General features: G+C 28.7%; 2 protein-coding genes across 8 annotated transcripts in view; both read right to left on the bottom strand.

Moving 5' to 3' along the window:
• Positions 1 to 273: 273 nt before the first annotated feature.
• LOC143252874 (tudor domain-containing protein 7-like) lies at positions 274 to 5,801 on the bottom strand. The gene is made up of 3 exons (XM_076505674.1): positions 5,655 to 5,801; positions 5,123 to 5,240; positions 274 to 1,873 (listed from the first exon to the last, which is right to left on the bottom strand). Exons 1-3 carry the CDS (start codon positions 5,763 to 5,765, stop codon positions 1,638 to 1,640), a joined length of 465 nt encoding a protein of 154 aa, XP_076361789.1. The 5' UTR covers positions 5,766 to 5,801; the 3' UTR covers positions 274 to 1,637.
• A 1,600-nt stretch (positions 5,802 to 7,401) lies between these two features.
• LOC143252873 (tudor domain-containing protein 7B-like) overlaps positions 7,402 to 26,557 on the bottom strand; it is a 107,057-nt gene continuing 87,901 nt past the window's right edge. For 6 of the 7 annotated variants that reach the window (XM_076505671.1, XM_076505668.1, XM_076505669.1 and 3 more), the window contains exons 18-23: positions 24,310 to 24,414; positions 23,654 to 23,767; positions 21,976 to 22,094; positions 17,691 to 17,909; positions 8,830 to 8,965; positions 7,402 to 7,611 (exon numbers count right to left, since the gene is read on the bottom strand). In XM_076505671.1, the coding sequence (XP_076361786.1) occupies positions 7,417 to 7,611; positions 8,830 to 8,965; positions 17,691 to 17,909; positions 21,976 to 22,094; positions 23,654 to 23,767; positions 24,310 to 24,414 (888 nt within the window). In that variant the 3' untranslated portion in view covers positions 7,402 to 7,416. Of the gene's footprint in view, positions 7,612 to 8,829; positions 8,966 to 10,125; positions 10,247 to 17,690; positions 17,910 to 21,975; positions 22,095 to 23,653; positions 23,768 to 24,309; positions 24,415 to 26,557 lie in introns of those variants that run through there. The other variant, XR_013029222.1, reaches the window with a different exon arrangement.

Genomic DNA, 26,557 nt, shown 5'->3' with positions numbered 1-26,557 from the left:
TGGGCCTCAATTTTTTAAACAAAAGAATCCTTGGCAAAAACAGTTAAATTTGGAAAGTATCAAATTAACCTTTTCACAGTGTAGTGCAAATCCCATTTGTGGTGTTATGTACTTGATCTTGCAACTGTGTTATCTTACCCTATAGATTTTTTATTATTAATCTGGGTATATGTCAACAGACAAATTGATATCTAGAAAAATTGAGGAAAACTTCATAATAATATATGCATACTGAGCAGTGAAATTAAGTTATTGTAGAAGAACTGATAAGAATTTCTAATTATTAACAAAATTTATTGTTTGGTTACCATATTACAAATCTTGTTTGTTACCTGAAAGTCTGACTTGAGTGATTTTAATTGCATTAGTTGAAGTAAAATTTTATTTGACAGCAGCATTTCCCAGAAAGCACATAATGATAGTTCAAAAATAATAACTAGGCTTAAATTTCAATTTCTAAACCTTTTTAAGACTTTTAAAAAATAACATACTGCTTTAAGATTTCAAAAACTTTGATAAATTATAGAATTTTAGGATGCATGTTACTAATTTTTGTTTAATTTTAAACCAAGAAAATTTTCACTTCTTACGAAACAATTCCATAATAAACTTCAAATTCTATGCACACGTTATTACCTTACAACAAAGGTCAAAATTTTTATTTAAATAAAAATATTGAGAAAAAAAATTTTACATACATGTCCTTTTCATGTCTTAATATGTTCCCTTATACATACTTTAAATACAGACTGCATATCACATTTAAAAGGCTTTGTAAAAATCACATTAGCCTAAACTTAATGTAGATAAATAGAACTACATACTTAAATAGATCTACACATTAACAAAATCATCTTGAGTGATTAGATCCAAAGGAAAGTAAAAACTTCAAAACCTTATTGCATAAGAACAAGCTAAAATGGTTTGGTTTTTCTGAATTTCGAGCAAAGCTACAACGAGGGTTAACTGTGCTAGCTGTCCCCAACTTAGAGGTGTAAGACTAGAGGGAAGGCAGCTATTCATCACCACCACCCGCTGCCAACTCTTGGGCTACTCTTTAAAAAGTTGTTTTTGATCATTTTAGCTTAAAAATAGTTTTTTTTAGATTAATACCACTCAATAATAAACAATGAAAATGATATATCACTTATTAACTATAATTTTCATTGTTTGTTATTGAGTAGTATTAACCTAAAAAAAAAAAACTTAAGCTAAAATGATCAAAAACAAATATTTTTTTAGATCAATACTACTCAATAAAAAACAATGAAAATTACAGTTAATAATAAGCAATATATTTCAGGTAAAGTCACTGGTAATTTCTACAACACTGAAAACAAATGACTAAGTATTGTATTTAATTGCATACTTAAAGCTAATTTTAATTAGAAAGACAACAAAAACTATACTAGAAAGTAAGAAATGTTATTTAAAGCTTTTATTTTTATATGTAGACAACTTTCTTTTTTAAAAAGCTTTATTTTTTTACTTAAAACTGTATAATGTTAAACAATTCAGCTTGCAGAATCATTCATCTTATTGTAATAAATTATTTAAACACTGCTGCTGATATTTTTTACTTGTTTCCCAATGTTTTCTGATGCTTTTTACCTATGCTGTTGATGGATGTTGTTAGTTCAGCTAGAGGTCTTTAGTTTGGCCATACCTATATCAATCAGTATTTCATGGATAAGAATGTCTTTATCAGGCTGTGAAGTATCAATAAGGGTTAGTTCAAGTTTGTGACTTCCCATGCCTATTTCAGTGTCAAAAACCTTCTTCCGTACCACAGAAACAAATGGTTTATCTACAACAATTTTCTGGAATTCAAAGCACTGTAATGGATTCCAGTCACCATGAAGAGGGACTATGTCTAAAAACATAAAAAGAAAAGGTGAGAACATTAGATTGTGTATAATACCACAAATGTTACTTGACTAGCTTCATAAAAACTGGTGCAAATTTTTTCAGTAAATAAAATGTGATAAAATCTATATGGAAAATCCAAAGAAGCCTTATATAACAATGATCAATTAATCTGCTGTCAATCATGATCAAATCTTAAATTTTAAAGAAATATGGAGCTCTTCTCATGTTACAACACTATAAAAATCATGTCAACATAGCTTGAAGTCCAAGTACTTTCTTACTGAAGCTCTTTCTTTGAACTCAGCTCATTTTTGACCAGATGAAGATCTGTGGTAGTAGCTGAATACATTGTGCAAATGTTCCTTTATGACTATCCTTCTCCTTGAAGTATGATCCTCAGAAAATATTCAGGAAATTCACAAACACTATTAATTTTGCTTGGAACTTGCTGAAATCAATCTAAAATCCAAAACTGTTAAGAAAAGTTTATGTATAAAAGTAAATAGTTTTATTGAATGAATTTAAATTCTGAAAGATTCTTTTAACACTTCACTATGGATATCTTTTTCTCCACATAGACATTGCTGGTTGGTCAGGTTTACTTATTCCTTGCCATGTACACCTGGATGACAATTAGTTGCAGGTAGTTACCCTTTCTCATGTGACACAGTCGTTAATATTTTGTCCTGGTTTATTACTCCTAAACTCTGTGGTTGCAGGATATGCTCATGTGGCATAATTCTTATACAGAGAATGATGCACTGTTAAACAACACAATAACTCTGAACTATCTTAATATACTTTTAGAATTGGTAATATTTTAACTCTTTCAGAATGGACATCACTTTGTGCACATTAGAAGGTTTTAGTGAGTTATATTCAAAATTTTATGAAGTTTCTTTCTTATTGTGGTATATGAATAAACTTGGCATAACAATGTAGCTAATAATCCAAACATACTGGATTACAATACTTTCTTTAAATCTTTTAGAATTTGATGAAATAAGAATTAACGAGTTTGAAGTAAAATATGACAGAAATAAGAGTAGTGACATTTCATCTCCAAGTATCCCCTCTTTTCAAATTTATTTACTACCCCTCCAAGAAGTACGAAATTCAGTGTAAATTACTAATTATCACTCAGGCAAAGCATTATTCTTATGACTCTGTAACCAAACAAGATTGCAACACTCATCTGTCGCATCCTCTCTTTCTAAAGTTGCCAATAGTCCTGACATTGAATATTAAGTTATTTATAAACAACAGAAAGTCAAGGTTTTATTCTACCAGATAATATTATATATTACATTGTTTACAGTAAAAATTGTTTTACTTCCATTTTTATTATTATTTATTTTACCTAACCTAAAGAGCTCTATGTTGTAACATTAATTACTTTTAAAATAATAAATAAAGAATACACACAAAATCCAAGTACATAATTGAGTTTTTTTTTGGCTGTTAACTGTTGATGACACTTAACCCTAAATTTTTTATACTAATGGCAGTAATGCACAAAATTTTTATTTAATTAAATAATGCGACAAAGAACATAGAACAGACCACCTTCCCTAACTATAACAAATTTTCTGACTTAAAACTATGTGACAAGAGCTGTTACCAGTTCAAAGCTAGTTATCTTTCCCATGGAAATGAAGCCTGTACTAAGAGAAATTGACAATTCTCTGTTTAGAATACAATACTCAATAGATGAAAACCTTGGGTTTTTATTGGTTATATGTAATATATAATTAAATGTAAGAGAGAACTATTAACATATCTTTAAAGAGGATGTGACATTGTAGGTGTAATAAGAGAAATCTTATTGTCTATTTGATGGCTTTGTAACTATCCAAATAAAATTACGAAAAAGTAAGGTTTGTCTGTGCAACAATGATGCAATAGAAAGATTTATATTAAATTTTGTACTTAGTAGAGGGGTGGTGAACAAAAGTTGTTAGAATACCTATACGAAATTTGTTACCTTTCTTACACTAGGGAAGATTCAGTATTTTTTTTAAATACTAGCTTATAAAATAATAAACATAAAAACTTACATAGTATTAAAGTATGGATTATTAACTATGATTTTATGTTAAACTATTTGGTATAACAAATAAAAAGTGATTTAATAAAATTTGAATGTAAACCACTAAACCATTGTGAAATGTGCAGTACATGATGCTTAGGCAGAAAAGTTTAATGAATAATGAAAAGGCTGGTTTAACATTACATTTCTACACGTGAAAAAATAGCATTTGTTTAAACTGAATATAACAACTTCAAAAAACTAAACAGTTTTTTTCCTGATATTGTAATTCTTCCTATTGTAACTGACTCTCTCAAGGTAGCCAAATGCCTCGTCATCTAATTAGTGACATGCATGAATGGATTAACAAGATTCCCACTGTCCCTATCTAATATCTAGCAAAACCCTATATGTTTGAAGTAAAAAGTGACAGAAATAAGTAACAAATATATCAAACTACTAAGTGTAAGAATTAGTTACTACATATAATGATTTATTATTTAATGATTATTTAGTTTCTATAACAAGTGTTAAAAGTGATAATTATGACAAATTTTGTTATGTGACTTGGTAAGAGTCACGTTCTGTGTGGAACTCAACTGCTGTAAACTGACGTCACATTACTCAAACCTTGTTTATTTTTCTTGTTTTATTAAGTGAGTATTGTTATATCATAGCATCTTATAATTTGTAGAAAGTTGTAAGTAAATTTAAACAATGCATATGTGTGTGTGTGTGTGTGTGTTCAAGTGAGTGCAAGTGAAGCTAATTCAGAATAAGTTTGTTAATTGTGAGACTTTCTTTAAAATATCATCCATTACAACTTAACTAACAATTATACAATCAAAGATAAGAAGAATAACTTGTCTTGTTAAAAGGTGACAATTATATAAAATTCTGGATATAACTATGACAACCCACAGGGTAATGTAAGTGAATTTATCACTGACTCTATTGTGAGAAAATAGAAATTTGTCTTGGCAACTGAGTTTTTTATGAAACTGAACTTACTTGGGTGGACATTTGGCAGCAAGAGAATTATTTAAAGTTATATATACAGCTGTATTACCCTATAGTATAAACAAATTTTGTACATACATTTACATAAACAAGTTATGTAATCATTATAAAAAATTACACAGTAAAAACACTGCACTACCTTCAAATTTTGGTAATCACAATCACAAAAATAATTAAGTCATATTTCACAGAGAGAATGTTTACCAGCTAATGATCCACAGATAGCTTGGCATGGAAGAGATCTGAATTGTTTCCATAAAGGCTGTAGGTCTTGAAGACTCATCATGGAAAAGTCTCCAAAGTCCACAAAATGAACAATTACCTAAACAAATGTTAAAGTATTTTATTTCAATTTCTGCTTTATTTTCTATATAAGGATATATAGTGAAGAAAAAAAGGTCTTAGTCTTCAATTAACAATTAAACCATTTATACTGAGCAAAACATTTTTTTAGAAAACCAAAAACATTTCTCAATTTCTGATTTGAATTTCACTTTTCAAACATGTGCTTCCACTTTTTCCTGCCATAAATATAAATAAACATTTACAAACAAATGATATATAAATATTACAAAAATTATTTATTAATACTTTTAAAATGCTGTTTTGTTATTACTCAGATGATTTACATGATTGCATTTTAATTATTTTTTCAAACATAAATTAAGTTCCAAGTTAGATATCTAGAAGCATAAAACCCTTAGGTATTACTGTATTTATTATGCAAAATACTCACCACTAATGGATCTTTTTGAAGAATATTTTTTACTCTAACTCTGTACCATAAATCATCTTTGTTGTGTTTTCCAGCATAGAACTGCCCTTCTTGTAGCAAACATTCATGCATATCACATATGTTTTCCTGATTCACATAGAGATTTATTAAAATATATATCCTATTCTTAAGGTAAAACATGTATCTATTCAACATAAAATAATGATAAAAATCTTTTAATGTATTACAATACTTAAACTGTTAAGTAGTAATTACTAACAATTAATGGTACAATAATGTAAACTACTTCCTTAAAAACAAACACATTCAGAATTATTACTTTGTCAAACTTATTCACAACTAAAATGAAGTGACTAGATTTATGAATTAATGATGTTTTACTAACAACTTCTACAACGTAAACATGCTACAAAAATAAAACCTTTATCTTATTATTTTTGAAAACAAGCACAACCATAGTAATGGCACTATTTTGTTTGACACAAAGATACAAAACATTTGATTACAAAGAAAGAAGGTTCTTCTGATCTTAATACATAATAAAGCTTTATTTTCTTGTATACAGCAATAAAATTACCCTACTTTCAGTTTTTCTTATAAAAATTAAGTTAGTTTCTCATGCTGCTAGTACTTTATCTGCACTTTAAAATTAAATCAAGCAAAAAACTAATATCTCTTAAGTATACTACATGATGAATACATCACTACATACATAAATATACATTGAACACAAGCTCAAACATTAAGAATATTTAAAACTTCAAAACAAATGTTCAAGATATTGCATTTAAAATATTACACTAATATGGAAACCAACATGGTCAGAATTCCTTTTCAATGGATTACATTGTCTGTATTACTGTACATGTTACAAAGAGAGTATTTAAGAATATTCCACACGTCATGCAAACAGACAAATTTGTTACGAGACGGAAACATTCAAAAAGTAGGTTTTAAAAGCTCAGAACCACTATATGCCTTTAAATAAACAGTGCATTTTGAAAAAAAAATTTTGTTTTTCATTTTTAACATTTCAGTCATTCATGAAAAATTAAATCTATCAATAAGCTTTAAAGAATTGCTCTAAAATAATTTCCTGTTCAGAAATTATAGGGGTAAGTCCATAATTTGAAATCATATTTTGCAATAATATGATAAAATAAAAACCAATACACACACACACACATATATATATTCAACTTGCATTTCTAGTATGGTATGTTATAATGAAGCAGATCAGTGGTGAAATGGCAGTTAATTTCAAGATTAATATGTTATATAAAAAATAAATTAAAACTATGTTATCAAAATTTGAGATTAATTATGTGTATTAATAAAGTAATTCTAAATCTAAGATTTTATGTTTGTTTTCCTTATTACACCATTTTTTTAAATAGAAAATTGAACTACATTAAAAAAAGGATTAGAGATTTGGTTTATTTGAGGTGTTTATACAAAGATACACAATGACTTAATGCACAATTGTCCCTAATTTTGAACTGAAATACTAGTGAGAAGACAGCTTGTGAACAGTATGATTTTGCAACAACAGAACATGAACTACAAACACTTTCATCCCCATTCTGTCAATGCTAATCACTAAGGTTATAAATAGTATTCTGTTTAACACAGCCAAGAACAGAAATATTTCCAAATGTACTTTTTTAAACATCCTTTTAAATACAAATACTTTAAAACTTGGAACTAAAAAGTAGCAACAAATAAATTCAGTTTACACATCTTGGTTCTACAAATCTGGTAGTTAAATTGGGATATTTTGAGTTCTAAAAATGTTTAGCAGTGATGAAAATAAAAAGTTAATTAAATTTAAAAAATTTAAAGTTACAATAATTACTGAAAATAGTTTTTGACAAAACAGACTTGCCTCTAAGGAATAAAAGGACTGCATTTCTTCATTTAATTGCTGTAATAGCTGTCCATGTTTCCATGACTGACACTAAAAAATTAACATTTATAAATCAGCAGCTCTTATATCAATTAAGAACACCAAACTAGATCATTTTCTTACTCCTTCCAGATATAGGTAACAAAGGAGTAAGAAAATATTTATGATTACATATCACTTCCAAAGTATATTTATCACACTTTCTTTATATTAAATTTAAATCAAGATTTTTCAGACAAATTTGCATTTGATTTAACTTTTAAATATTATACAAAAATGGAAAATAAAACCTTACAGTGTACAAAATTTTCAAAACTAGGAAATGCCCATTGAAATAATTCAGTGGTAAATTTCCCAAAAGTGTAGTCAACCCAATATCTTGGATCACAGTATATATGCAATAAAATTGTCTTGTAGGTTGTATTTGTAATTCCATTTATTATTTCAATAAGGGAAATTGCATTGCATTTGTTTTTAAGCAAAACAGACCAACAACAATGCATTCTTGATAAAAATATTTAGATTTTGAAGTAATGGGTGCATCCAACAAAAAAGAGCACTCATGTTTGCTAAGTGTCAGTGGAGATTTTTTTCTTCTAGATGCAACCACTTTTTGCTATTTTATTGAGTGCAAGAAAAGATTACTTGTGAAGTGAGTACTTTTTAACAGTTATCATTCTATAAGAAGTGTCAAAGAAGAGATATTCAAATCAATTTATTTTAGATACAATAAAATCATGCATGTATATAATGCAAAGACAAAGAAAACCAAAACAGAAGAACCCCATTTTTTGTGTGAAATTCTATTACAAAAGAAACATCTTTTATCTTAATTTTGTTTCTCAGATTGACTGTTCAACACTTATAAAGACTGACAGATCAATGTTAATAACTATATGAAATTTTATGAATTGCAAAAAATGAATAATTTGCCTGTAATGTACTCTTGGAAAGAAGTATTTTGATATACAATTTTTAACTGTTCATGAAATACACAGCATGACAGGCAGACATATAGACATCTGGCTGTTATATATAAATAGATTTAGAAGCTTCATCATAAGCTGTCATACAATATGACATTAATCACAGTGAATGCATTTGGACTTGTAAGTACTTGTTATTTTGTTTTCCAAGTCATTAAATTTAATTTCATACTAATTCTTTTCAAAATTTTCAATATCAAAATTATTAATACAAAATATATTGAGCAATTTAAATCATCCATAGAATTTATGAATTGTGAATGTAAGTGCATTTATAACTTACAGAAAAATTATGTGGATTAGCTGCAACAGTTATTAAAAGGTCAAAATATTCCCCTACTTCAGGGACTTTGGGAGGCTGAAGTGGTGGGAAATTGAGATTTTCTGAATCATCTGGAGTTACAGCAATCTGCTTTATCCTAGATATAAAAAATAAATTCAATATTACTAATCTAATTTTAAAGAATTCATATTTATAAGAAAAGAACACTGCATTAAAAAACCTATTACATCACTGACTACAGAGAAAAATAAGTTTTATAATTTTGTTAATTTAATACATATTGCAGTTTTAAAAGAAAGTAAAAAATATTCAATTACTTTCAATACATAAAAATAATAAATAAAACACATCCTGTTTGTGCAATAATTTCAGTGTGTATAAATCTTTTAGTTATGAATTCTTAGTTTCTTTTTTCGTCTTACCACAAAATGTAATGTATTATACCTGTTAGCTGTTCGAATTAGAATAACTTTAATCTCAATAGATCTTTCCTATGTATATTTTTTAAATGCATAAATTTAGCAGTAATTACAAAGAAGACAGTAGGAGAAAAGACAGTTTGTAAGACAACTCCAAACTAGCTTGAATTCAAAAATAATGGCAAAAAGATCAAAATGTCAGTTAAAATAAGAAAAAAAATGAATAGTATGTATATTTCAAAAAAGAATAACTACACCTACCAAATTATGTTTAGAACATTAAGTGATATAAATATATTTTTTTAAATATTCATACACTAGGAAAGAGGAGACAGGCAGTTTGTTTCAGAATTGAATGACATGTGTCAAAATACTGCGAGATATGAGTGGAATATTTAGTCAAGTTGCAAGATCAGAAAGTATGACTGTGTGAGAAAGAAAATACATGTTGGCAAAGTCAGATTAGATTTCTAAACCAAATTTTAAGTTATTAGAAACTTCTGGTTAATGTTCATTTTAAATGTTTCATCATCTAAAATTTAAAACAAATGTAACACCACTTATTACCCATGGTGACAACTGCTATCTGAAGAATTAATAACAGTTACTTTGGTCATTAAATGCATAACAAGACGATTGGGTTAAAGCTGATGAATAAATCTATTTGGATGAACCATATTTTTCAAATCTATGTACTGAAACTTTTCAATAGATTTGACAGTTATATAATCAAAATGCATAAGAACTTGAACCTTGTAGATGGAATTTGAAATGACATACACAAGAAACATACTATATAAAGTACATATTGCACATTTGATGGATGCTCAAAATAATTATAGTGAAATTAATGCATGCCAGATAATATTTTACTTACTTGAAAAAGTATTTCTGATAGATGCTCATTCTTTACACATGGCTATTTTTCTCTCGAACCTTGCTATTCCACTTTAGAGACTTGCATGCCACCAGCTTTGTGAAACTCTCACCTTATATTCCTGGGAAATCACAACATTGTGTAATGGATGTATCATGCAGCAAAATCCTTCATCAATAGGAGTGTGACACACCTTGTGTAAATGCTTTCTTTACATAAACACATGACAATCCTCATTCTTTGATGAGCATGTTAATAAAATTCATTGGAAAAGTAGACAGAAAGGGTGGAACAATGTAGAGAAGTAAGACTATCAGAAATACATTTTTAGGTAAAAAGAATATTAACTTCTGATACAATAACTCACTTCTATACACAGATCAGCTAGATTCCCAGTGCAAAAAGTAGTTGGATGAGACTCTGTTCAAAAGGGTTAAAACAAAGGTCATGGAGTGTGACACTGTATGGCAGAACCTCCACAGGCACAACACCCATAGGAGACCACATCTCATCTCAATCAAGGTATATTCTTCACCTGAGTGAAGGAAATGGAGAGACAAGAAGCCTGAAAGGTGTTGGAAAGATGGGAAAAATAGGTACATAACTACTGAAAATATTTCACACAAGTTTTCAGATGGCCAACATGCATAGTATGGTTGGAGCATGTTCAGACTGTATCATGTGTGCTCACCTTCTCAAACACTAGTCTCTGAGTCAAAACCAACTGTGGGAGATGAGCACTTGAACACACTAAGGACTTTCATCAGTTGCAGAGTGAAAGCACTACAGCGGGAAAAGGATATTTATAAAATCACTATTTAACCAGACTACTGGCTGAACACCAGCTTTGGGAGAAGGGTTAATGAGCAATACATCACAGTTGTATGTTAAAAATATCACTTACCTGTAAGCATATTTTCTGGTGTCATGTCCTTACAAGAGTAAGCAAGAGAGAAGAAAAGGGTAACTGAACTACAGTGTTTTAATACCAAGTTAGGTTCCAATCAGTGAAGATTCTCTATTGTTCACCACCTTGGGAGCTGGTAAGTGACAAGGGTCTCTTGTACTCCATTTAAAGTGTAATGGATATAGTTTAAATCAGGGGAATACATCTTACAGTGGGCACTGATTGGGCCAGGGCAGATGGTCTGAGTACTTTGTTATCCAGGCTTGATGTGGAATTTTGGGTAAATATAATCTGTGAGTAAACACTAGCCATCTTGTGGGATTCAAATGTAGAAGAAAGGAAGAAAAGAATAAGTAATTAAATACTTACTCCAATTACAAGTACAGAGTTAACTGCAGAGTGGCCATTGATGGAAGTCTATATGCTAGTATAGACAAAACAGCCAGATGGTTGGAATAGGTTAATGTGAGAAAGACAAGACTTAAGAAAATAAACATTCACTTTCAGAGGGATATGTAAAAAGATGTATGAACTGACAAGTCTAACCTGTAATGGGGTCTGGAAAGTGCTCCAGGTAGAGAAGGAGTTCCAGGAATAAAATTATAGTGAGAGAAACCATAAAGAGGAAGAAAGTAACAAAATACTGAGCAGTCTGAACAGGCTAAAAGCATCTGTCCAGATGAGAAAAAACAGTCAAAAGAAAAATTGAAAGAGAGAATAACAGAGTAAAGGAGTGACAACTTATGCTTGCAATGAGATATGAGGGAAGAAAAGACTGGCTGGTACAAAAAAGACTGGAATTGTTGTAATGAAAGTATGGAAAAACACATACCTAGCTATTTGTACAATGGCTATCATAGGCAAGTAGAGATAGGACAAGTCTAGGGAGAACAAAACACATGCTGGAGGTTTGAGAGGGACCCAGATAAGAGCATGGAGAGCCACAATAATAATTATGCAAGGAGAGAAATGAGAAGAAATTATATAACATTAAAAAAGAAAAATGATGAAAGAAATGCTGCTCCCTAAAGCCAGTAAAGAAGAAACTTAAAGATCACAGGAGAAATGCTTGTCTCAAGAAAGAGGGGGGAATATGTTATAATGTAATGAAGTCAAAGGGAAATGGTGAGAATGAGACCAAGGTGACAAAAGTACATCTCATACATTGGCACATGGAAGTGGGACAAAGGAACAACTGCATGATCTAGGAGGTGGACTGGATAATCCCACATGCAATGATAAAAGGGTACCATATCCTAAAGAAAGACAAAATTGGAAAGGGGAAGTCAGGCCTGAGACATAAGTGGAGTAATAGAAACAAGGATTGGGAAGAGAAAAAAAGAAGAGAACATGCAGAATGAAAAAGATGGGACCAGTTCAGACTGGTAGCATAGACAGTTAAGGCTGAGAAATGAGGCACAGAAAATCAGAATACAGGAAGTTAGTGAAGATAAAGCAGCAAGGCAACAAATGTATAATGTATACACATTAGTTACAAACAAGTTTTAAGCTTATTTTCTTAAAATATAGAACAATAAATAGAGTAAAGCAAAATTAACTCTTCCAGTTACTTAAAATTCATAAATTATTACATCAATACCATGAGTAACTAAGCTATATTTAAGCCTAAAAAAATATGAAATTTTGAGAAGACTAAAGACTCAACTTACCAGCTTGAAGGTTTGTATCAAAAGAACAATATGACATTATAACACTTGAAAATGGCTGGGAAAATAACTATGGAGTCATTCTGAGCTTTCAACTGATTATTCATGTCACAGACAGAAGTGTTATAAAGACGTGTTTTCAAAAATGGAAAGTAGCAAGAGGGGCTGCTGAGTTTGATTCAATACATGAATGACATCTCAGCAAATAAAAAAGATAAGGCTCTTATATTCTAGCTTGTCAATACTGGTAACTTAAGTTCTTAATTTGTATAAAACTAAAGACTTTCTATTTTGACATCACAAACATCCAATTTGAGTCATACCTCATGACACAAAAATCAGTATTTCAGATTTTATTTTTAATAAATGGTTTTAAATTATGAAATTAACTTTACTATATGCTGCTACAATTTGAATTAAAATCTGCAGTTTCACACTGAACATACTGATGTGTTCATAAAATAGTATTTCAATAAAATTTTGAATGTGAGTCAACAAATGCAATGACATGGCATTTGACTCATGGAGAGGGTTAAGAAGTAATAAGATATGATGAAAATAAGGAGGAAAAACTATGACTAAATGTATTGTGTGTATTATATATTAAGAAAAAATGATCTAGAGCTAGGTGTTAACACTCAAGTATACATGTTAAAATAAATATTTCTAAATCTGAAAAATGCACAACAGTATCTTCTACGTAGACCTGTTAACTCTCTTAACATACTCAGTACCAGGGACTGATTTCAACAATTTTGTGATTATGTTTATCATGCTATAACTTTTAAATAAGTATGCTTATCTTCACAATATTTTGTATATTATCAGTAAATATTACAAATCTTTTTAAGCAAGATATCAGATTTCTTTAAAGTTGTTTTTATGCCTTTTTTCTTTTCAAATGTTTAATATCCAACACAAAGTAATTTCAAGATTAAAAATATTTTCTACACACCAGAAAATTTTCATATTTTGTATGCAAAATGTTTATATTCTGCAAACAATTACCAAACACTTTTAAAGAAAAAAAACCTGTTTTATTATTTTTACTAATTTGTTACATGTTAAAGGGCAAATTACTAAATTTTAACACTTATGTCCACACTGGAAGGAGGGATGAAGTAGGACCATACATAATACTGTATAGTATATGTTAAGGAGCAAGTAATTATAATTAAACATTATATTCTCAACTCTCTCAACACTTGCTCAAGTTGAGTAACTATATTACCTCTTTGTACTCATTTGAAGTCTTTACAGTTTTTATACTACTAACTTTTAATATAGTATGCATGTCTTCACAAAATTTGGAGACTTTCAGCACACTTTATAAATATTTCATGCACAAAAAATAATTTTTTACTGAAGTATTTTAAATACACTAAAAAAGAATTTTTCCATAAATATCTAACTTTTTTCCTAGTTCATATGCAAAATATTTTTGTATTAAGATTAAAAATAAATTTTATTTGTATACTCTATAAAACCTAAATACATTTTAAGTGCTTGTTTTTCAGTAAAGCTTTACATTGTATTTTAAAACCCTATCTCTATATAGCATTGGTCAATTTGAGCAATCTTGAGGTTACCAAACAAAATTGAAAAAATCCTAATTAGCTTCAAGCTTGTATCAGTATACATCTATTTATAACTAAATTTTTGTCTTATTGCCCCCCTTTGAACATTGTTTGACTTCTGCTCATACCATTATAAGTTGTAAATCACCTGGGGAGTGTGGAGTTCACATTATGCTACTGAATTAATTTATCCATAAGCTGTGTGCCTCATGAAACATTTTTATTAGGTTAATTATTTATTTTACCTAATCTAACATTAATTAAGCTAAAGAGATCAATGTTTTTTTACATTTTAGTTACTTTTATAATAATAAATAAAGAATAAACATGATAAACAAAACACAGAGTACTTACCTTTTTTTTTTTTGCTTTTAACTGTTGCTGATACTTAACCTTACTTTTATTTTTTTTATACTAATGGTAGTAATACACTAAATTTTTATTAAATTAAATCATGCACCAAAGAACAGAATGATAACATACAAAGAGCAAACAATTTACCCTAAGTATCAGAACTTTTTCTTGTTTTCTAACTATGCAACAATAGCCACTAGAAATACATCAAACCTGGTTGTAGTCTTTTCTGTGAGAAAGAAGATTGTATTTAAAGATAAATTAAGAATTCTGTATTCAGAAAATGTAATATGTTATTTGATAGATAAAAACCTTGACTTTCTATTGGTTATAGACAATATAGAATTAAATAAAGGAAAGAACTATTAATGAATTCTAAAAGTGAGGACATGATAGATTGCTGTGGCTAGAGGGAACTGGTTTTCTACATTTGATGACTCTGTAACCAAACAAAATGCAAGGCTATAAAAATTATGGTTTGCTTGAGCAATGACATTTTATGGGCGAGTAATTTACATTAACTTTCATACTTATTGGAGGACTGGAAGATAAAATAAATATGGGAATATAACTAGAGAAAATGTGTTATGCAAGTCAACTAGAAGAAATTCAAAAGTTTTTAAAATACTGCCTCATAAAATTAAGAATTTAAAACTTATATGTTATTAAAATGTGGATTATTAGCTGATTTTATGCTATACTAATTGTTATAACAAACAAAAGTAGTTTCATAAAATTTTAAATGAAAGTCACTAAAAATCTTGTGACATACACAGTAAATGATGTCCGAGCAGAGAAGATTAAAAAGTAATTAACGATTTCTAAATGATAATCTTGTGAGTTACTTGTTAAGGAATAATAAACCATAACTAAAGAATAATTTCTATGTGTTATCTGGTAATAAAGGAAAGGCTAAGCATGAAACAGTGAAGGAAATATTGGGTGTGATGCTAATAAGTTAGGGAGAAGAAATGAAACCACTGGTAAAACATATATATAAAGAAGACAGAAAAATTCAAGAGATATTCTTTATGCAAGAAAATACTTAATGGAAAACATCATCCCACTTCATTCTCCTTAACTTCAAAACTTGGTAAAAAAAATGTGTGGCAAGCAGCAACATGGAAAAAACATGCATTGATAAAAGTATCATATCATGAAGAAAAATGAAACACTGGATAGTGGAAATCAGGGCTTAAGAACGTGAAGTAGTAGAAATGAGGCTAGGATAGCCTCTAGGGGTCACAAAACATTGGACGATGGCCTCGAGACACAAAAAAACTTCCTAAATTTTTTATATTTAGAAGTAATATTTGTACTTACATTAGAAGAAAAAGAATTCCATTAATTTGTGAATTTATACTGAAAAGCTAAAAATAAGAAAAATTGAAGGAATTTACTTCAGTCTCAGCAAAAATAAACATGTCTTAGCATGATTGTGCCAAGGAAAATAATGAGGATTTTCATGTGTGACATACTTTTACTTGTGGTGGGTTTTGCTGCATGATATTAGGTTGAGGAATAATTCGTGAGCGTTTTTAAATAATTTCATTCAAGCATTACATGTAAGACTATAGAATACTTCAATGCATGAACACATTACACCCAAAACATTTATTATGATACTTTATTTCATGTAATACCTAGGTATATAGTATGCATTGTTTTAAACGAAATTGCAAGAAATTAAATGCGAAAAGCAGATGGTGTCGAAAATGCTCGATTTTGTCTACTTGACATTCCATTTGATGAGCTGAAAATGAAAGCAAAAATTAAAGACATATGAAAATCAAACACACCATCTATTAGAGCAAAAATTTATCTACCAAATGACATGAAATATTTTGCGAAAGCGTTTCATTTATGAATATATTTTCTTAACTTGAAAAAACGCTCACGAATTATTCCTCAACACAATACATCAACATGTAGAAAAGCAATTTCACTGGTTTTCATGTCGATTGTAAATGAGTTTCACAAAACTGGTGGCATGCAAGTCTCTAAGGTTGAATTACACAACATCAAGAGGAAAACAGCTGATCTGAAGCAAGTCATTGTGTCAGAAACACCAATTTTTTCAAAATGCATGATATGTTCACTGTGCTTTACCATGAAAGAACAAAAACCTATACAACTTGTATAAAATACTATTCACCTACCTATTCTGAACATTCAAACTTAATAAAATTACTGCAATGAATAATTAGTCAAACGTTTTGTGATAAAATGTTTTATTGACTTTACTGGCATTTTTTTCTTCCCATTAAAGCTATGTTTTCCGTTATTTTTTCTTCTGTTCTTCACACTGAAATATCTTAATACATCTCTGAATTACTCTATTTCATTTCATAATGAAATTTTGTATTTAATATATTTTTTTCACCCTAATTAGGTCACTTGTGACCCACATTACGTAAGATATGCTGTGCAATTATGGAGCAAAAGGTTATTTTTATGCAACACAGACTGTTCTTTGTTTTTTTTATACACATAATCATGTTTTTTGTGCCTTAAAGTTAGTTTCCTTTAGTGACAGTTTCATGAAGCAGGAAAAAGTCTAGTGATGAATTATTTCAGGATACATACATTTCATCTTTAACAACTAATTATGGTGGAAATATAATTGTAAAGTTACCTGAATGTAAGCTCTCTCTGTATCTACAAGGATTCAGTTGAGTTGACTGACCACATAACCACTTTGTTATAATTCAAAGGTGTCATAGTTTTGATACTACTAACTTTTAATATACTATGTTTATCTTCACAAAATTTGGCAGATTTTCAATAAACATTACAAGTCTAATGCATAAAAAAAATACTTTCACTGAAGTATTTTTAATAAACAAAAAACTATTTTTCTGTGATTATACAGTATTTTTCTGGACAAGTCAGAGTGAAAAGTAATTTTTATTTTAAGATTAAAAATACTTTTATTCATCTCATATTTCATTTGCCTAATCTCTAAAACCTCTTAAATATATTTCAAACATTTTCAAACTATATCTTATCTATCCTAATTCTACACAAGACTGGTCAATTTTGCAATCATCTTACACACACCTGAATTTTGACAAAGCTTGGTCATCTCCTGCTGTGATATTCAGAGGAGAGACAGGTGTACAAGAACTGGAAACTGCTGATTCAATGCTTTGTGGTGGGCTACTTGGAGCTATAAATAATGATTTGACTTTAGGTACAGAAGACACTTTCCTTGACATCAGTGAAGACTTAAGAAAACTGCTTGATTTGTCAGCTGTGGGTGAAGTTATGGAATTTCTTCTATTTGAATAGAAAAAAAATTGCATGATAAAAATTAAGTCATAAAAATGTAAAAAGATACAATAAAAATGTGAAAGATTAAATTTCAACAGCAATCAGAGAACACATAATAAATTGCTTTCCTTGTATCTACAATTACATTTTTATTTGCAGTACATTAACTCTAAATTCCATATGTATAATTTCACCCTAATAAATTCCAATCACTTCAACCTTAAATCTCCATTATAGACACTGCAAAGTTTTAACAAATACTGCTTTAGTTTGTACAAATATTCTGAACAAATATATATACTTTAAGATCAACAATGTTATTTGGAAAAGTCGATATTCATGTGTAAAGTCAGTGATAATTGTTCATACTAGATCACTGAAAATTATTTAAAGTAATATAATAAGAATCCTAAAACAATCACATAATAATAATAATAATAATAATAATAATAATAGTCTATTTTGGAAATAAAATGACACAAAATAAGCCTGTATCTAAAGGTGAGATTTATTTAACAGAGAATACTTAATAATTCACTATGACACGTAAAATTACAAAACTTAATTCTTAGCTAATGTACCTGCTTTTAACTTTCTCACCATGGGGTCAGTCAATTTGACTGACCACATGACCTCTTTGGACACGTTAAAAGTCTATATAGAGCTAATACTTCTAACTTTTAATATAGTGTGTACATCTTCACAAAATTTTGTGGTCTTTCAGCAAAGATTACAAGTCTTTCACATTTTTTAGGAAAGTATTTTTAATAAACTAAAATAAAAATCTGTCCATGAATATAATGAGTGCTTGTCTTCAATAAGTATGTGTAAAGTAATTTTCATGTTAAGATTAAAATACTTTTTCTTATCTCAAACACAAAGTTTCCTTTGTGTAATCCCCCAAACCTCCTAAATACATTTAAAGCATTTTCTTCAATAAAACTTAACATTTATTTATTTTCTCAAAACACAACTGGTCAATTTGACCAGCCTTGTAACCATACACACAAACAAAAATAAATCTAAATTACCCTTTTTTCTCTTTCTAGAATGATTTCAAATTGTAATGTGAAACTAGTTTATTTTAACCTAAGTAACATTATGTTTGTAACAGTATACATATTTATAATTACATTTTATTGTTTTACTGCCTTTGAATCATAAATACCTACTATCCATACCAGGATAAGCTTTAAATCGCTTTGAGCACATGCAGCTCGTTATACTGTTGCATTACATTACTCACAAGCTACTACAAGTTGCTTGTGTGCATGCCTCATGAAATATTTTTATTATGCTATTTATTTTACCTAATCTAAACTAACATAAAAAGATCCCTGTTTATACAGTTTAGTTACTTTTATAATAATAAATAAGGAATAAATGTGAAAACTAAACACATTACTTACCATAACTTTTATTAATTGGTGTTGATTTTCAAGGAAACTTAAATCTACTTTTTATACTAATGGTAGTAATGTACTAAATTTTTTATTTAATTAAATAATGCACTAAAGAACACAGACTATTAAAAAACAAAAATAAACAACTTTCTTTAACAATCACAAAATTTTCTAGCTTTATAACTGTGTCACAAAAGCTGTTACAAGTTCATCTCAGCTAGTCGTTGCAATTTCCATGGGAACAATATTCATGTTACAAGTGAAAGCTTATCTATTTAGGACATAATATAATCAATTATTTGATTTTATATTGGTTATAGGTAACATAATTAAATGTAAAAGAGAATTGTTAACAAATCTTGAAATAGAGGATGTGATGATCTAATTTTGTGTTCAATAGCTCTGTAACCAAACAAAATTAAAAGCTATAGAAATGATGGTTTTACAGTAACTAATCTATGTTAACTTTCATACTTATTGGAGGGATGGTGAGTAAAATAGAGAAGAGGGATGCCAAGAGAAAAATGTCATTTCTGACAGTAGTGGAAATTCAGTATTTGTTTAAATGTTGTCTTGCATATTCAAGAGCATAAAACTTGTATATTATACTAATTGGTATAACATAAGCAAAAAGTAGTTTAACCTTTTCACAATGGGCACGGTATAACATACACGAGTTTGTCTACAAATTGGCACATGTTGAGTATTTGCATTAGAGCTTTTGATACAGTGTATCTTCACAAAATTTGGCAGACTTTTAGTAAAGGTTAGAAGTATTTTGTATATAAAAAATCAGATTTTTTAATGAAATACTTTTACAAAAGATTTGTTTGCGAAAACAGTCTGTTTTGTTACTAGTCTGAGTACAAAGTAATTTCACATTATGATTAAAAAAAACTATTTTGTTCCAAAAGTCTCAAATATTATGTGTCTAAAACCTCCTAAATACACTTCAAACATTCATTTTCAGTAAAACATTATATTTTATGTTATTTTCTATACTCTAGCTTTGTGGGGTTTGTTACTTAACCAAACTTGTTACCATCACAAAAAAATTAGGAAATAAATATAAATTATGTTTCTTTCATACTAGAATAACTACACATTATAACACGAAAATACAAATGTTCAGTCTATGTAGCTTAAGTCTCGTAAAGCAATATATGAGCATATATATATTTATTATTTTTTATTATATTAACCTTCCAGTCATTCATACCTAACATACACAAGTGCACTCAGGTCATGTATCCTGTAATATAAAACTGATCTTTAGTCTTCCCAATCCTGGTTGTGTTTTAGTGGACTAGTATTTTGCAATATACAGTCACATTTCAATTATTATGCATTATATACAAGTATAAAGATTATTATTATTTAGAGGTAAATTAAACTTATTTTTCTTAAAATATAGAAAATAAATTAAGAAGTAAACAGTTATCTCTTCTCGCTATAACCTGCATACTTGAACATTGCTGGACGTAGGTTGCTAAACTTTTTAAAATTTTTTTAGGTTTAAATATGTACAGTTAACTAACCATAGAATTCCACTGTACTTTATTAGGCTTAGTAACTAAGATTTACTTAAATTTTTAAAAATAAGAAACTGAGCAGACTAAAGACAACCTATCTTCACAAAAACTTGAATTGAAAGAAAACAGTAGTTTTTTCAAAGATTAAAATAGCTGAGAAAACCACTCTTTGGACATTCTAAGCTACTGATTGGTTATTCACCTGTCATATACTGTAGTAAGAGTATATTAGGGACTGTTTCAAGAAATGGAAAGAGTTGAATGGCATCACTGTTTCATTCAGTACATAAGCCACATCTCAGCAAAATAAAAAAATTAGGTTCTTAATTTATGTTATAGCTTCTCAATATTAGTAATTTGTGTGTTTTTTATAGCAAAGCCACATCAGGCTATCTGTAGAGTCTACCAAGGGGAATAGAACCCCTGATTTTAGCATTATAAATCCAAAGACTTACTGCTGTACCTGCAGAGAGCATTAGTAATTTGAGTTCCTAATTTGTATAAAATTGCAGACTTAGTATTTTGACATCACAAATATCTAAGTTTAAACAGTGCTGCATTCAACATACCACATGATTCATTAAAATCTGTTTAAATATGTTCTTTTAATGCTTATTTTAAAATTAAAAATTAACCCATACAATATTAAAGTTTGAATTATAATCAACAAATTGATTCCAAATTTATTGATATAAATTTATAAAATAGTAGTTAAATAAAATTTTGAATGCAAATCAACAAACGTGATGACATGGCCTTTAAATCCTGCTTATTGCAAAAGGGTTAATAGACCTTTGAATTTAAGACACGAAAAACTTTATGCCATGCTCAGTAACGGATACTTGGGGTGAAAGGATTAATTTACACAAATTCCATTATTTTACAAATACATCACTTCTGTATGTTCTTTAACAAAACAGTTTGAGTTTTGTTACTTTTTCTTCATATTTTTTTGGGTAGTTGAGGATTATTATATACTACATACCTAAAACAAAATTTCAGGTGAAAACTCTCCAACATTCAAGTCAATAATACTCAAAGGTTTTTCATGTAAGTTTAATTTTATGAAAAAATCACTGCCTTAGCAAATTTTACATGATCTTACTTGATAAAAAGCTTACAGAAAAGACAACTTACCTAAATATTTCTTTAGACAGAACGAGAGTGGTGTTAATTGAAACAAGTTCATCTGTTGGTTGAATTCTCTTAAATAATTCAACACTTGCAGGTTGAGTGGAAGTTGCTTCTGTAATTACCTAATGCACAGATTAAAAAAAATTCCATTATCAAAAACTTGTATATGATTTAAAAAAAGAAATAAAACAAAACTTTTACAAAAATGTCCAAAATTTAATAAAAAATTGGTCTTTGTAAATATGGCACAATACTAAGAGGCATATGGTGTAACAATAATAAAGATCCTTAGAAGTGTTATTAAGAAAACATTAAAATAGTTAATATAAACAAAATGAGTACAAGAAAATGTTCAGCTTCAAGCTTTACTAATTCCACACAAAAATATCAAAAAAAAGAAAAATGAAGTTCTTCAAATGTGAAATATGACATACAAGTACACATTCATTACAAGAATTCACAACAGAGATAGTGATGAAAGAATAGAATATCACCCTTGTGACTCAAGATCCTCTATGTATCATGAAACATTTTATAATGATGTTGCAAATGTGCTGTTAAATAGTGACAAAAAAATTTGGTTCTCTATAACCCTGATTTCAGTGTTAAATAAAGTTGCATCTATATAAATGATGTCACAATCATGAAAAGATAAAAACAAACAGAGTTAAAGTTATAGCAGTTCATTGTTTCTTTATGTTGTTATACTTTCAACATTTCAGTGTAAAGTACTATAAAAGAAGCTGTTACAAACTTGCAGTTGTTCCATGTACTTTACTTAATTCTCAACTGTTTCTGTAAAATTTCCTTTATAACTGTCAGAAGATTTAACTCAAAATGGCCAAATATCGAGAGAAATAAATGTTCAGAGAAAAATGGAGCTGGAACTAGATAATTCAAACATTATTATTTTCCTGTCCCTGGAGAACACTGATGTCTACTGATTTACTGAATACAGGCAGAGTGCAGAAAGTCAGGACTTGGGCAGAAAGAAGGAAAAGATTAACATAGGTGTACCACACAAATCATTCCCAAATTTATTGAACTTAGTTTAGCCAATTCTTCACAAAAACTTGTTTTAGCTATTAAAAATAAAAACACAAACAAAACAAACTATCTGAGCTATGAACACAAAATGTGCTTCATACTGCCCATTTTATAATGATAATATTTTGTAACAATATCTATAACTAGCAGCATTATTCTAGTATAAGTTGTCATCAATACCAAACATATCTAATAAGGAGTATTAACTGCCCCTGCCCCTAAAGAAAAATTTTCTTGGCTAAATCTCTGAAGAAAATAATTTAAGTTCTATTTCAAATTATCTTAAATTTATCATTTAAAAACACTTTCCATTTTATATATATAGAGAACAACTAGTATACTTGAAATTGTAGTTATGTATTCTCTTTCAATGCTGCAAACTGCATGGATACTTGTTTATACATGTATTAAATTTATATTAGAATACAGAATCAAAGAAATTTAAACCTGGTGAACTTGCATATGGTTGATTTTGTTGTTTTACATATAAAACAGTCACTGTGTTACTTCTGCAAATGTTCAAATAGAAAAAAATTAATCATAAGTTTCAAAATACAGTGAAACTTAACTTTCAATAATTTAACAAATGCCACTTAAATAGCATAAAAGTGAGATTAAAGTAAAATATGCATACCTTTAAGATAAATTCCTGTCCTAATGGAGCAAGTTGGAATAGTTTATCTACAGCTTGTTGGGACCATTGTAATTTACTATCAGGAGGAATACCATCCAATCTGCACCGTACTGCCTGATAAGCAATAAAAAAGAACTATTTTGTTAAAAGAAAAAAAATTCAATTTTTTTCTTTCAGTTTTAACATCATAGCAGTCAAGTGTGGACTGGCCTAACAAAAAATTCCTGGTGAGCATCCCCAAAAAAGTATGTAGTTTTGTTAATTTTATGACAAACTTGTGGGCCCCTTTCAGATTTTTACCACTACAATATTAAAGAGTCTTGTCGGTACCCGATTACACCCAGGTATTTTCCCTATATAAAAATATTTACTTACACAGCTGAAAGTTAATATAATGAAAATTATTTGACCAAATTAAGTATTCTAGCTACTTATATATTCCCTTAATGTAAAACAATGTTAACATATTACTGTAGTATAAATGCACCATATATTTCTCATTTAACAATGAGTTTTGACACACTTGAAAGATTAATAGCTTTAAACCACTGCTTCAGATACTGGTCAAATAAATATATTAGTAAAAATGTTACTTAAATTGTTGGTTAAAAGCTTACAAAACAAACCCTTCATGGTTGATATGAAAATACTGTCACCTGATGTGGTATTTGAGTCAATGTTTCACTAACAGCTTCCAATTCACACATGTTAAGAACAGGAATAGTGGCAGTTCTACCATAATCTACATATAAAACCTCCACCTAGGATGAAAAGAAACATTTAATAATAGCAATAACAGATGACAACACTGTTATTTTGCTGGAAAGTATGGAAGGTTAACATAATATTATTAATATGATTATTTAGGTTAGTTAGAATTTAGGATATTTTTTTGTTTATATAATTGTGTAATTATATAATACTATTCTTTATATCAGACCTGTTGGATGAAAAAAAATTATAATGACTGTTTTTCCAAACCATTAGTGAAACATTACAGAATACATTGTATACTTTTGGCACAGTTCTAAATCCAAGTTATTTTAAAGTTGCAAAACTTAAATTCAATCATAAGAAAATCATAATGACCTCTACAATTTTCAGCTTTTAATTTTAAGTCTATGAAAATGTGATAGTCCTTTACACAATAGTAAAATAAGCAAATATGTTTATTAGTAGATACTACAATAACTAGATCAATACCAGACCTATTAAGAAGTTGAAAATATCACCAGTCAAAAGTTTATACTTTAATCCTTAATATAAGCTTTGTTTCTTTAACCAATGCATTTTGAAACTAAAATAAATACTCCAAATCAGTTAAGCCTTGTTAAAAATTACATATTTTTCTTTACCAAAAATCTTTGGACAGTTCAAAAGTTAAAAATGTCTTTTCTAAAAAAATTATATTTGAGAATTAACTTTTTAAAAGATGCTCTTTTGTTGTCTCTTAATTATGTGTAAATTAAGATCATTAATCTACCTGAATAATGAATGTAAGACAAAACTCATGAAAGCTTTCTGTTAAATAGAGCTTACATAAACAAAGATCACAAGGGTGGAATTTGTTAACACTGAATGGTTGGTTAGTGCAGTATACCTTGTCTACCAAATGCATTATCATTAGAAGGTTCCCATACTGTTATAAACATGCATTAATTACTGACATAATTTTTAATCACTTTTGTTAAAAGAAAAAAAAAAGCAAAAGTTTTAGATAACAATAAGAAAAATCTAAACTTCCAGTAATAAAAGTTATTAAAGCCATTAGCTAGCAAATCATTGTAACCAAAAGGCCTAAAATTTGTGACTAAAATCACCCCATAGATGATTTATTTTTCATATTCTTCTTAATTTGCCTTTTATAGTGTGAAGTATGTAGTGTTTAAATGTGACATTTTTTTTTGTCTCCCTAATGTTATTACCCAAAATGTCTTTCATTTAATACTATACTTTTTTAGGTAAGCTGCAGAATTATGGACAAAGTTCATCTGAAACACCAAAAAAACCTTTTGAGCAGTGACCTGAGTGATAAAAAATGCATCCATAATGATATTCTTATACATCTCCAATTTGAAATCTTTAAAAGAGAAATTATAAATATAAGAACAAACAAAATAGAAGCCATGTATTGTACTTTTTTATAGCACATATTAGAAAAAATAAAAGACCTAGATATTTTTTTAAACTGTATAATTACATAATTGAATTGGTAACTTGGAATATATTTTTTATTACCCAGTTTTATCAACTGTGCCTAACATCCCATCTATTCTACAACCTCAGAAATAAGAAGTCAAAGTGAAGATTGAAAGGGTTCAAATAACAGGGGTTGAGGGGACCATCTATACTTTCTTGCAAATCTAGTATGCATGCCACCCAAAAAAAATTCATTACATTATATTAATTCTAGAACTTTGTAGCCACAATACAAACAACTAAAAATTTAGTTACAATTTTACATGCATTTGCTGAGTACATTTTTAGAAGTTTTAGCTATTTTAAAACACACACTCATAATGGTTCCATGGTATTCCACCTAGACGTTCAAATCAAAGAACATAAAACCAAATGCAGGAAACCATTCCAGCATTTATATGCACTACAACTAGTTAAAATGTATAGTGTAACACCCTACAAGAAATATATCAGTATTATTTGTTCAGGAGCCTGGAAGAACACTGCAGATGAAGAAAACTATCAATTAGACACTTAAATAAAAAACTTATGATTAGCATATTCGGACTTTCTGTTCTGCTTAGTTAACAATTTTGGTCAAAGTCTCGTCTCTCAGTTAAAAAAAGGAAAAATAATAAAAAAAATATACAAATTTACATTCCTGCAATGCCTCTTTCATAATTCTTACTGTCCAGCAGTTTACTGCATGCATTAATATGTTCAAAT

The sequence above is a fragment of the Tachypleus tridentatus genome, chromosome 6 (assembly GCF_004210375.1).
Source record: "Tachypleus tridentatus isolate NWPU-2018 chromosome 6, ASM421037v1, whole genome shotgun sequence".
NCBI lineage: Eukaryota > Metazoa > Arthropoda > Merostomata > Xiphosura > Limulidae > Tachypleus > Tachypleus tridentatus.
The sequence above is the reverse complement of the archived record's forward strand: the minus strand, read 5'-3'. Positions and strand labels throughout refer to the sequence as shown.